At 42.2% G+C, this 12,419-nt stretch overlaps 1 protein-coding gene across 15 annotated transcripts in view; it reads right to left on the reverse strand.

The window, feature by feature from the left end:
• LOC116321355 (nuclear factor 1 X-type-like) overlaps positions 1-12,419 on the reverse strand; it is a 109,745-nt gene that overhangs the window by 76,017 nt on the left and 21,309 nt on the right. The window contains exon 1 of one of the 15 annotated variants that reach the window (XM_039613537.1): positions 4,378-4,693. The exons of 12 other annotated variants lie outside the window; for them this stretch is intronic. In XM_039613537.1, coding sequence (XP_039469471.1) covers positions 4,378-4,380 — 3 coding nt within the window. In that variant the 5' untranslated portion in view covers positions 4,381-4,693. Of the gene's footprint in view, positions 1-244; positions 1,399-4,356; positions 4,694-12,419 lie in introns of those variants that run through there. 2 more of the 15 variants (XM_039613535.1, XM_039613538.1) reach the window with 2 other exon arrangements.

A 12,419-nucleotide genomic window follows, 5' to 3' on the forward strand; every position in this document is an offset into this window, starting at 1 on the left:
AACACAACATTTCTAAAACATAATTCAAACTGACCACGCGTATTATACAATGCTTAAAACACTAACATAATCAAGAAGAACGCACATGCCAAATTCTGATTAATAAAATTAAAGCCGTCTCGCTGGAAAGCCAAAGCATAAAATATTTGTCCATAAATAATACAACTGCGTCTGCACTCAAAAGTGCTTAACTGTGACAATCAAAAAATATTTGCGGATAAAACAAGAATTACATGGTAGTTACCATTTTGCTCTCTCATCATAAATTCACCCCGTCGATTGCAAAGAAACTTAAAATGCAGAGCCAGTACAATAACTGGATTGTAGAGTCAAAAAAAGGCGCTGAAGTAATGCTGCGTATATGAGAAAACAAAAGAGTGAGGGGAAAAAAAAGAAGCAAAAAAAGAAGCTGATAAACTGTCCAATAAAAGCAGCAGGGGGCAAAAAAGCTGAGAAAGAGGAGACAGGCCAGGGGGCGCAGTGTAATACCAGCACAAGAACACAGGAGGTACTGTAGCAAGAGCTGCAGGAGAGGTGCTGTGCAAGAGCAGAGCAGAAGGAGTGTAGAAAGTTTAGCAATCTCTGTGTCTAAAAGGATGAAAAAAAAAAGGAGCTGGGTGTGCACAAATAAAATAAAACAGATAGTGCAGCAAAATGATAAAATTGTCAAAAATTAAAACAAGCTTCTTTCTTTGTTTGCAAAAACATGCAGAGAAAATATCTTGATGAAAAACAAAAATTAAAAAAAATGGCTGGCAAAGCAGCGCGTGCTATTGGTTCAATTCTGATCTGCATAAGACTCACGCAGAGGGAGAGAGAGAGCTGGACAAGGGGGGTGCGGACAGAGGAGAAGAAGGAAAAAAAAAACAAAAACAAGAGGACCGAATCAATGTTGGAAGACTGTGCACGACCGCTGGCAAACCCGAGTGCAGCTTCTTTTTTCCCCCTCTTTCTCTCCAACTCTGTCTCTCTCTTTCTCTCTTCCTCTCCACTTTCCGTCTCTAACCATTGACTGAGTCTGTGCCAACACGCAGAGGGCCCACCTATTTGGCATCGAGTCGCAAACAGCCCAGCCAATACGCACGCTCAAAGCACTGAAAAGGAGGGAAGAGAGAGATGGCAGAGGGAGAAGCAAAGAGGTGGGGGTGTGGATGGTTGGTGGCTGGTAGTGGAGAGAGGGCGGGAGGGGGGTGGATTGTGTGTGGTGCAGGCAGAAGGCACGTCATTAGCCAAACAGACAAGTTCCAATCTAGTGCAAAGGCAAAGTCCAGAGGATATTAATTTTACATGCATCCAGACAGCACCCGCCTCCTAAAGCTCCCCCCACACACTTCTCCCTCCCTCACCACCTTCGTCACCAACATGGTCACAGCCATCCCAACAAACCAGCTCGCTCTCTAACTGCACCCCCCACTCCTGAAACACCCCTCTCCCGCTCTCTCTCTCTCTTTCTCTCTCTCTCTGCTCGCGTTACACCACCTTGGCATGGGATGGCATGAGAAAACACAGACCCAAAATCCCACTAGACCCTGAGACCAGCAGCTGCTCCTGGATTTACCACACAAACAAAGAGAGGAGGGGGAAGAAAAAGACCCCCCTCCACCCCCCAAAACAAAAAATACCATCCAAAAACATGCTCTCCTGTTTCAAAATGCAGTCTTACATCCAAACTGGCCCCTTCGCCTCCTTTTTTTCCTTTTCCTGTTACTCCACTTTAATAGCCCCAGCACCATAGAAACAGAAACACATTAAAAGTTTCTGTTATCAAATTAGAGAGTTATCTCGTTTGTGGGTGAGAAGCTGGATCCGATGGACAATGATGCCTCAAAATGCTGCGGTGGATGGGTTTATGCAAGTAGCCTATATAGTTAAAGCCTTATAAAACTATCAATAACAGACTATACTGCTTCCTGTAATTGCAAAGCTGAGTCGAATGCATTCAGCTTTAGATACGCTGGTCTTTATAATAGTAAGGACAATAATATTTTCATTCTGCAGCCAGTTAATTGCCCATATTTTCATCGTGCTGCATTATGAATCCCACAATGACACATAATTGGGACTTAACAGCAGCAGAAAGTGAGGGAGCATAGCTGCATAGCTGCTCTGGACAGCAAGTTGTCTCATCCTCATTGGCTGACTCACACGACCTCAGAGGGACAAGCTGTGCCCAGAGCACCAGGCGAGAAATATCTGACACAAAGGCTCCCACCGAGGGCTGATTCAACATAATCGGATGCATTTGTCAGAAAAATAATATCTCTGTGATGGTTTGATGTGAAATACGTAAGGGCCGCTCCACTCCCTAGAAGTGCATTTAAATGTCATTCTCCCAATTTACAAAAAAGGAACACATTTACCCATTTACGCAGTCCAAATTACATGAATTAGTCCACGAGGCTCACAGGAATTACAGAGACATTGTCAAAACTGGAATCTTGACAGTGGGCAGCCATAAAAAGCTAACTTGTCATGTGGCAAAGTTGAGGGTCCGTTCATTTGATTGTGAGTTGAAGCCCCCTGCTGTGCAACGGGACAGGCTGTCTGTGTGAACGCCCTACAAAGGCCAGAGTCCTCTGGTTGGCTCCCAGGACCATCAGATTTAGCCTGGCCTGCTCCCCCTGTCAGCGTCTGACAGAGGAGCTGCAGCCTGGATGACTGGCTGGTCCACTGAATGGCTGGCAAGCTGGCTGCCAGGTTGGCTGAAAGGCCGCATGACGGGCTGGGTGAATGACTGGTTGGCTACCCAGGTGGGTAGCTAGCTGGCTAGTTGGTTGCCTGGCTGGCTGGCTGACTGGCTGCTACTGTTGGGGGGAGGAAGGGGGGTACAGACCCCATCTGGACCAGGCTGAGCCGGGCCGGGTGCCGATTGTTCGTGCTAGCATACGCCTGCCTCACACAGCCACGCTGAACACGTGAATAATGTGGGAATGAGAGAAGATGGTGGAGGCAAGAGAAGAAAAAAAACCCAAAAACGGGCAAATGGAACATGAGGAGATGGAATTAAATAGGATGTGTGTGTTTGTTTTTGTTTTTGAAGAATAATAACGGAGGTGTGTTTGCCACTTATTTGAAAAGACTGAAGGGATCTAGACTTTTTTAATGAATGGGCCACAGACAAAGAACAGGAGAGCTATGTGCCAAGCACTGCAGTTACTTCCTCAATATCATCATGCCATTACTGACAAGCGAAATGATAACCAAGATTCATATCAGGGAAATGAAAACCAGTCCTTTGTCCGAAGCGACGCGTTTTCTTTAGCGGATGAGCCCTGAGACATTTTTTGAACAACATAACTCCTGTTAAATCTTCATACCACAAAAACAGGATGAAAAACTGACGGTATCCTATTACGAGGTAAAATTTTATCTGTAACATTAAGCAAATAAACTGCAAATAGTATGCAAAAAAACAATACCCCCTACAAACCCCCCCCCATATAATCCCTCTAAAAGAAACAAATAAATCCCCTTTTAAAATCACTTAGTTAAATCTGCTACAGGGCCTCCTTCTTATGATCATAAACTGGACCAAATGCAAAATTATGCACAGCCATTGAGGCTTGTGCACAAATTGCAGTTAAAGAAAAAAAAAATCTTTTATTATTTTGGCTAAGAAATCAGTCTGTGTGGCACCCCGCTGTTTAATGTGTCCTTTTTTGACATTTTCAAACCCGCAGCTCCTTCAGCTCATTAGGGAAGATTTCTCCTGTTTGCCCACAATTCTTCACGGCAGAAGAAACAGTGGCAGTTTTTCCAGGCCTGAGCCACGGCGCTCTGTAGGTATCTGCACTGCAATAATGGAAGAGAGCGCTCCTCTTATCTCTGCATGCCATGCTCTGTCTTTCAGAAAATGACGACCTTTGTTCGGCCAGGCCGTTCGAGCCAATCTCCACTCACTCCACTCCGCTGCAGCCCTGACACGGTGCAAACGCAGAGAGCAGCAGAGAAATGAAATCCAAACTCAGGTTTTATTGAGGCTTCAAGCACCAACAAAACACCAGAGTTAAGAAACCTATAAAAAATAAATAAATCACCGTGTTCAACAATTCGGAGAAAACTAACAAGAGCGCTCCGTTTGAGTTTACTCATTAAACCAGTTTGTCACGTAAGGCTGGCTCGGGGATTATCTTAACTGTTTAAATAGCAGGGGCTACGAAATGAGGCCAAAAATGAAATTAAAATAGCATTAAATTCGAGTCTTATTCTTAACTACCGTCTATTCTGATTTTTGGAGTAAACCATAAATCCTTTAAATGAGAAAAAAAAAACCCTGTGTGGCCTGTCCTCCATCACAAAAGGGCCTGCACCTCGTCTTCCTACATTTCCTAAAACACTGAAAATTAATACTCTCACCTCCGAAACAACGAAGCCTACCATTTTCAACGTCTTCAGAAAAAGAAGAAGAAAGGCAAAGAAAATGTTTAGCGTTTGGTTTTTGGCTGATAGCGCCCGTTAACCTTCACGACCGTTGTTCCCAGCCTCCGTCGGTCTGTTTCTGAATTAGACTTTTTATGTTGCTCTGTAAAAATAAATTGCAGGCCTTGAAGTCGACTGCTCTAAATACGAAACCTGTTCAAATCAAATGTCCCTGTTTCTCACGCCAAAAAAAGAGCTAACGCAACTCTGAGGCTGTCTCTGTTGAGCGGCCTACCAACTACAAAGAGGGGCAAACTAATGGCAAACCAATAAAAATGTATGCTAGTTCAATTCCTGCTGCTAACATAGGCTTAGCATTAGGCTATAAAGTGTGACCTCTGCGAAAGCACACGTTAATCAGAGTAAAATCAATCACAGCTGCTCTAAAGCGTTTATGCGGCTTTCTTCCCCTTTTTTCATTACATATTTATAAAGAGCTTCCATTAAATATAAAAAAGTACAGATACCTTTACATACATTTTAGAAAGGAGCAATAGTTTCTCCCTGCCTCAGTGTTTACAATGCAGTTAATTTTAACAAGCATAACTTTGGCCTGTTTCCCACATTGTCGTGTTTACCTGAGATGAATTTGCGGTATCAGTCTAAGTGTGCAAATAAATATCAAAGGAGCAAAAATAAACTCAGGACACGTGGGAGGAAATTTCTCGTCGCGCATTTAGGCCTGCTTTATGCCACATCCTGCACGCTGCGGTAACAGTAAGAAAGCAGGCATTACATTCTTACACTGACATTTGATGTCAGTGTTTTGCAGGTTAAATATTTCAGGTTAACAGCAAAAAAAGGGTGCTTTATTTATCTTCTTCTTTTAAATTGTGTGATTCAAAGTCATACAGAAATTTAAAAGAAAAACTTAAAACCAAATTCATGTAATAAATGTCATTTGCTCACATTTTCTTTATGACCTAAATAATTTACATTTTAAAGATAATTCAAGTTTTAAAATCGGAGATTTCTATAACAAGTTATTTTTTTAACCTTACTTGTAATTGCCAAAATAGATTAAATGCTGTCAATTTATTATAATTTGAAACTAAGTAATACCAAAGACTTTTTAAAGCTTTTTCAAGAGAGACAGAATTTTTTCTTTATTAAGTTATTTTAAAAAGTGAATTTTTTTTTTTTTTAGCAATAATCAGTTAAAAAGGGGCAAAAATAATGTGTATTATATTTTATAGCTACACCTAAATGTACCACTGCTCCAAATGTTGTTTTTATTTTATTTTACAATATATTTACTATAATATAAACTGAACCTAAACTTAAAATAATGTTTTAAGATTATGCAGCCATATAGCTGAACGCCAGATTTGTCTGTTGAAATTATATTTCTTTCACAGGTTTTCTGTTATCTTATATCTAGATGATCCTGTAAAATCAGGCTACACACACACACACACACACACACAGAAAAGGAGAGAAAGACGGAGAGAAAGCTCATGAAATTTTCAGCACGTCAGGACATGTCACAACTGTAATTCAACTTTGACATCTGTTGTGTAAAATCACATATTGAAAAAGACTATGGTGATATAAAGGAAGCACTGTGAGAGAGCGGAGTCGTTTTGTGTGTGTGTGTGTGTGTGTGTGTGTGTGTGTGCGTGCATGCATGCGTGAGTGTGTGTCTTCAAAAAAACATTTTCGGTTAAAGTTTCTTCAGTTGTTTGTGCTTTTTATAGGAATCAAATATTTTTCAGAGGCTTGGAAAAATGTGGAGTTCTAGCCGTTTTATGCAATACGTGTATAATGCCTTTTTTTCTTTGTACACAAAAGAAAATGGAAACAGCAGAGAGAAAAAAGTTTCTGTGAGAGAAATTTCCATGTTTCCTTCATATAAGAAACATGGGAAAAACAGGAAAATCGGGTGCACAGAGAGGACGCCTGACTGGGTGTAACATCTCGCCATTAAAAGGTGGAAAGTTAATGACCTCAGAGTTCTTGGAGATATTAAAAAATGAACACAGAGAAGTTCATATGAATTTCGATTTTCTTGGGAACCCAACAAAATTTATTTCCTTTTTTGTTCCATCACACTCAGACACAGACACAGCATTTCTCTTAAAATGTCCTCCTTAATGTCTCATCCCTGCCACTCATTCGCTTTCGTCCTCAAAACCTTTTCATCCTTTCTAATCCCTGGAAGAATTAAAAAAAAGAAAAACTTCCTCTTTTTCTGCTCTCTTCCTCCCATCGGCACAGATTGATGTTAAAAGTGTGTCTGCGCATCGTGTGTAATTACGCCTGTTTACACACTGAAGCATTACTATGTGTGAAAGTCTGGAAGCCATTTGTGGCATGAGGCTGAGAGAGAAAGACAGAGCAAGCGAGCTTTAAACAGCTCCAGAGACACAAGGACTGATAGCAAGCCGGGGCTTCTGACACAACTGCAGACCTGGGTAATATTATACTCAAATATGTTTTCTCGTTTGTATGACGGGTTTGTCTGGGCAGACCGTTTCAGCCTCAAATGTAAGCACATCAAAGATAAGATCGAGGGCTCTTTGTGTTTCTTTTTAAGTATCCAAAATTTGTTCAGCCAGGATTTTCCTGAGGTTTATGTGGTTTTTCTATGACTCTGGCCCATTTGCATAAATTTCACCTTACACAGTTAATTGTAAACAGAGCTTTAACCTCACAAGTGAGTCATACTACCAATTTATGTTCTGAAAATGTTTGGAGAACGGAATTAAATTTGGAGTCGGAGAACACAGCTTGTTAAATATATCTGAATTTTTCTCCTTAGATGTGGCAGACACTAAACGTTTTGTGGGCACTTTAAAGAAGGCTGCGTGAAACATTAGACTCTTGCCCCTCGTGATCCAAAACTGGATGCTAATCCTGATAACAGTGCCGTCAATTAGAAAGAATGTTTAGATATTACAGCGCGTTCAAACTAAATTAGGAGGATCTGCACTGCATTTTGCAAACAAGTATTTAATAAACCATTCCGACATGTAGCTGCAGCTACACGGCATGGTATAGGATTACTCGCAGGCAATTCCTAAATGAATACATACAGTATAGATTACTACCGTATGTGTGCTTCTGTAACGTCACCAAATGCACACGCGAACGAACAGATACTGCCGGAGGTGGCGCTTTCCGACAGGACATTGCAATAAAACTGAATACAGCAATTCCCCTTGACAAGGGCAGCCATTCTTAATAAGGTCAAGTAGGCAGTGTGGCACTTAAGAGTGTGTGCGCGTGCATGTGAAACACAGAGACAGAGAGAGATTGAGGGGGGATGACAGAGTGTGGCAGCTTTCTGCCTCAGTAAAGGGAAGCCATAACGTCTGTCTCACACTTTCTGTCTCACTCCAAACTGAAGTGCATGCTGCACACACCTACAGCGTTCCAGTCGGCACATGCCAGCGGCACAGACTGGCTACCATGCCCTGCCTACAGCTGCAGCAAGGGCTTTGAACCTCATGATTAGCAAATACAGCAGGAATCGAGCAGATAATGAAACCAGATATCCCCTCCCCTCCATGCCCTGCTCCAGCAGTAGCCAAGGCCTGCTACTCCTCGCACAAGAGATGCACTATTGAGAGACTTTCTCTCTCACTCTTTCACTCCCCCTCATTCTTTTATTCCTCCCTGGTCCTCGTTCTGCCAGTCGGCAAGGCGAGATGCCAACCTCTCCCCAAAGCTGGGCAGAGTGCCCTCACCCTTTATGCAAATGATTCACCACTAGCCCAACACACACATTCATTCCGTGCCCCCCACCATCACCTACTCCTCCATTCCTTCATTTATTCCTTTCACCTCTTACTCTGCAATCCCCCTCTCGCTAACACTTTCCCTTTCCTGCACTTCATCTTGTTGTTGCACTTCAACTATCCCTCCCTCTGCTTTTTGCTGCTTCACTCACACTCTCGCTCCGACCAATTTGCCTGAGCTCCCCCCTTCTTTCAGCTGCTATCCATCTTCGAGCATCTCTCTCCCTCCTTTCACCGTGGAACTCCTTTTTCTCGCTGCCTCTCCCTCGCGCAGCTTGACTCACCCAGATTCAAACTTGTGCACTCATTCCTCGCCCGGTGCCAGACAGGCAAGTGCAGAAACTAGCTTTACCCTCTTTCTCTCTCTCGCTCTCATACAGCTACTCATGCTATAACACATGCCCTGTTTATATTCCTTAAAGGGAAAGTGTCTCTTCCAGAAATCCCTGTTTTTCTTGATCTCTTCCAGTTTTTATAACCATTATATCATCTGTCAGCATTTATCGCTAAGTAGATTGTTTGAAAGAAACTGTTTGGCACGATTGTCCATATATTTCCTGTGAATTTATTACCTGTTTTGTGTGACTGATTGCTTCCTTGATTTTTCCCCGAGTCTTTGTTCAATCTATTAACACTCTCTTTTCACAAAAGGGGAAAAACTGCATGAGAGAAATTAGATTTGACATAATTACATGTTTTAAAAGTAGCATTATTCTTCTTTTTTTTTTAAATACAATGCTTTCAGAGATTACAAGTGTAGCAAAATACACTTTCAAAATGTCGGTGAAACAGCACTGATTCCTAATATGCTGATTTACTAAGAATAAAGTGAAATTGCTACAGCATTTTGCTACTAGACTGGCACTCCAACTATCCGTCCGTCTGCTTTTTGTGGGTTCATTTTAGTTGGTTAAGAGTCAAATAGTCTGAAAACTATTTTTTATAATTCATAATCGTGTTTCTAAATGTGAAAACACAGTTTTAGCTTTTGTTTTCGGGAAGCCGATGTTTTACAAGGACATAAAAGCACTGCAGATTGAAATTAACTGGATGAAAAAGGATTTTATGGAGGAAATACCCCCCAACAAACAACAGCCCGGTGACCACATGTACAGCTAGAACACTAAAAATGTTTGGAGCGCTGACCCCCTGGCGTTACAATCCAAGTTCCACATCAGCTCCCTATCAGGAACTCTGAAGCTTGCAGATTTAATTCTGCTTATCATATAAGTTGGAGTTTCGCCCTTGATAGGTTGGCACTGTGAGGGTTAAACGGTGCCCGCTCCCTGTGGCATGATATGAGCTGGGTTTTTGCCCGCGCACTCTTGCTCGTCTGCACTGAGTTGGTGTTAGGGGTTAAGAGTCAGTTGCTGCTCCAAGTGGCTTCCTATGTGACTCTGATCCCATTAGGGCTAAAAGGTGTCTGTTCCATATGGCCTCCTGAGAGCTGGGTCTTAATCTCTGCAATGCTTGATGGGGTTTGGGTTAAATGGAGACGTGCTCTTGATAGCAAGTTATGCATATCTCTGAGGCAGCAGTTTAAGGGTTAAAGGTCGCTTTGCCCATTTTGCGCGGCACTGCCTATAGGGGCAGCCACCATGCCCAGGCCAGAGGAAACTGAGAACACAAACACATGTGAAGTGAGAAACAAAGAGCCCTCAACCACACACACACACACACACACACACACACACACAAATCATTGTGAAAGTTAAATCCTCTCAAACCAATGCTTTTCTTTTTTAAAGATGAATCTTCCATAAAAGCCAGGGGGAGGACAGACAGACACACCATGCAGACGGGCGCCTCTGGGAGAGTGTGTGTGCAGTTATCTCCTCTGTGACCACGCTTATTGACTTCCCCAGCCTAAACTACCACCTCGCTCAGACCTCAGGAGCACCACAGCACCACAGGCAGACAGCCATAAGTACATGTCCTCAGAGGGGACATAAAATGGCGGGAACCCACCTCGATAAAAAGGCACCTCACAGCCTGGGAGGAAAAAATGAGGAAGGGAAGAAAAAAAAAGCTGTATACTGATCCAAACTTTAAATTACATTAAGAGTTTCACATATACTGATGACGCATATGTATTTGATTGTTGCAGTTATTACTAAAAATGCCATTTTCTCCACTCTAATTTATAGAGTATAAGTGCAATTACGAAAGTACAATTTAAAACAAAAGAACAGTATATTCTTTTACGCTGCAGTATATGGAAATAACTACATAATAGCTTGCATCTGGTTGATTTATAGGTGGTATTTTGCAATTGCCCTTAGCTAGAAAATCCCCCTATTGTGTTGAGAGTTGGTATAACATGTAAGTGGAGTACTGTTTACATGTAACCAAATGTGCCCTTGCAGCCCTTAAACTGGATCTTGCCAGATATGTCCGTGTGTGTGTGTGCGTGTGTGTGTTTTAATTCGAGTATCCTGCTCAGCTTTATTGTTCTAAAAAGAAAAAAAATATTTGTCACTACAAAAAAAAAAAAAGTATTCCTGCAATATTATTTTAAGCGAAATTTACAGTTTTGCAGAGACTTGATAAACCTTCAGCAAAACCGGTCCGGTATGAAACAACAGGCAGTCTCCATTTATAAACATGTGATTGTATGAAAAGATAGTATCACAGAAAAGTGAGCCAGAAGGAAAGAGCTGGACTGAAAGCAGCAAGAGCTGCCACGTCAGATGCTGCTGAAGCTTCTTGGCTGTCAGGACTGAAAGACACACACGCAGAAAGATACACACACAACTGCAGTATGGCCTCCACAGACACACACACATGCGCGCGCGCGCACGCACACACAGAAACACACCACTAACTCAAATACATACACACACGCGCACACAAAGAAGGGTTTGCCTTTGCAGTGCTGTTTGGGGAGTTGGAGTCATCAGCCAAGCCTGACACCCCTGCTCAGTGTAGCCATCACCGCTGTCTTTCTGTGAGTCAACATGGATGGAGCCGCTCCATCAACAACACAAGCCGGCCCTAATAATAAAACGAGCAAATCCCTCACTCCAGTTTGCCTGCCATACGCCAGAGAGGGCCTGCCCGGGGTCTGATCATATCCTGTTAGGATTGCTTCTGGATTTGCACTTATAATTTGGTTACACTCTTCAAGCATTCAAATAAATATTTTGTTTACTAAATTTCAGTTATGGTATTCAAATGCTTTTAAAAGTCCCTGCGACCAGATTGTCGTAACAGTATATCCAAAACGTCCAAACATTTATTCGCATACACAGAGAAGAAAGCACAGTATGCCCTGGATCAGATGCAAAATAGGATTTGGCCTCATCTTTATTTAGGCTAGCTTTCCCATTCCTGGAGAAATTGCATTATTGAATACAACAACACCATTGTTTCAGCAAATTTTAGACGGGCTTTCGGCTTTATGTATTTCCAGAGAGGAAAATCAAAATGTGAACACCATTTTTCACTCTGAAGCAGAGAAAAGGCTCTTGTGCAGAGATTTGATTCTCCAGATAGCGCTTGGCACCGTTTGCCTACTCTAAGTACTATAATATGGTTATGATGCATTAGCATTCCTTCACATCACCAAAGAAACCCAATATGTGTATATCAAGTATTTTAGACAGCGGAGGAACACAAAAGAGGCAGAACGAGAAACAGAGAAGGGGAGGAGGTCCAGAAGATGGAGAGCCAGGTAAAGGATTAGCATAAAAAGCCAATAGGGAGTAAAAAGTTGCCCATTGAGCAGCATTCCAATGGACAAAGCCTGGTGAATGGTGAAACTGTTTAAGATAGCTCGTGCTGTTCTCAGGAGAGGCAGACAGGGAGTTAGTAAAGTGGCTTTTAAGCTCACCAAATCCAACATATCCCAGATAAGACTATGGCTCCTCCTGAGGGAATGAAAGAAAGGAGAGGGGGCTGGAAAGAATGAGGTAAAATAGACAAGAAATGGTTGAGGTAACAGATGTAATGAGAGCAAAAAAGAGAGCTGGGGGAGTTGATGAGGAATGATAGAGAAAAACAAAGATAGGCAAACACATCTATATAAAAAAGGGGGGGACAGAAAAAGAAAAAAGTATAAAGAAATGAAAGTGAGAGCGTCTTTCAAATGAAAACACATGTGAGTTTTGGTGTTGGTTGAGCCCGTCTCAGAGAGTGCAGTGAATGAACCCGGAGACACCGAGCGGCCCTGCCTTCGTCTCCAGCAGGATTTTATCACCTGCATGAAAAGCAGCTTGAACACACACTGGCCAACATCATCAATCTCCGCTCGGCTGTGTT

Source organism: Oreochromis aureus, linkage group 6 (assembly GCF_013358895.1).
Source record: "Oreochromis aureus strain Israel breed Guangdong linkage group 6, ZZ_aureus, whole genome shotgun sequence".
Classification (NCBI taxonomy): domain Eukaryota; kingdom Metazoa; phylum Chordata; class Actinopteri; order Cichliformes; family Cichlidae; genus Oreochromis; species Oreochromis aureus.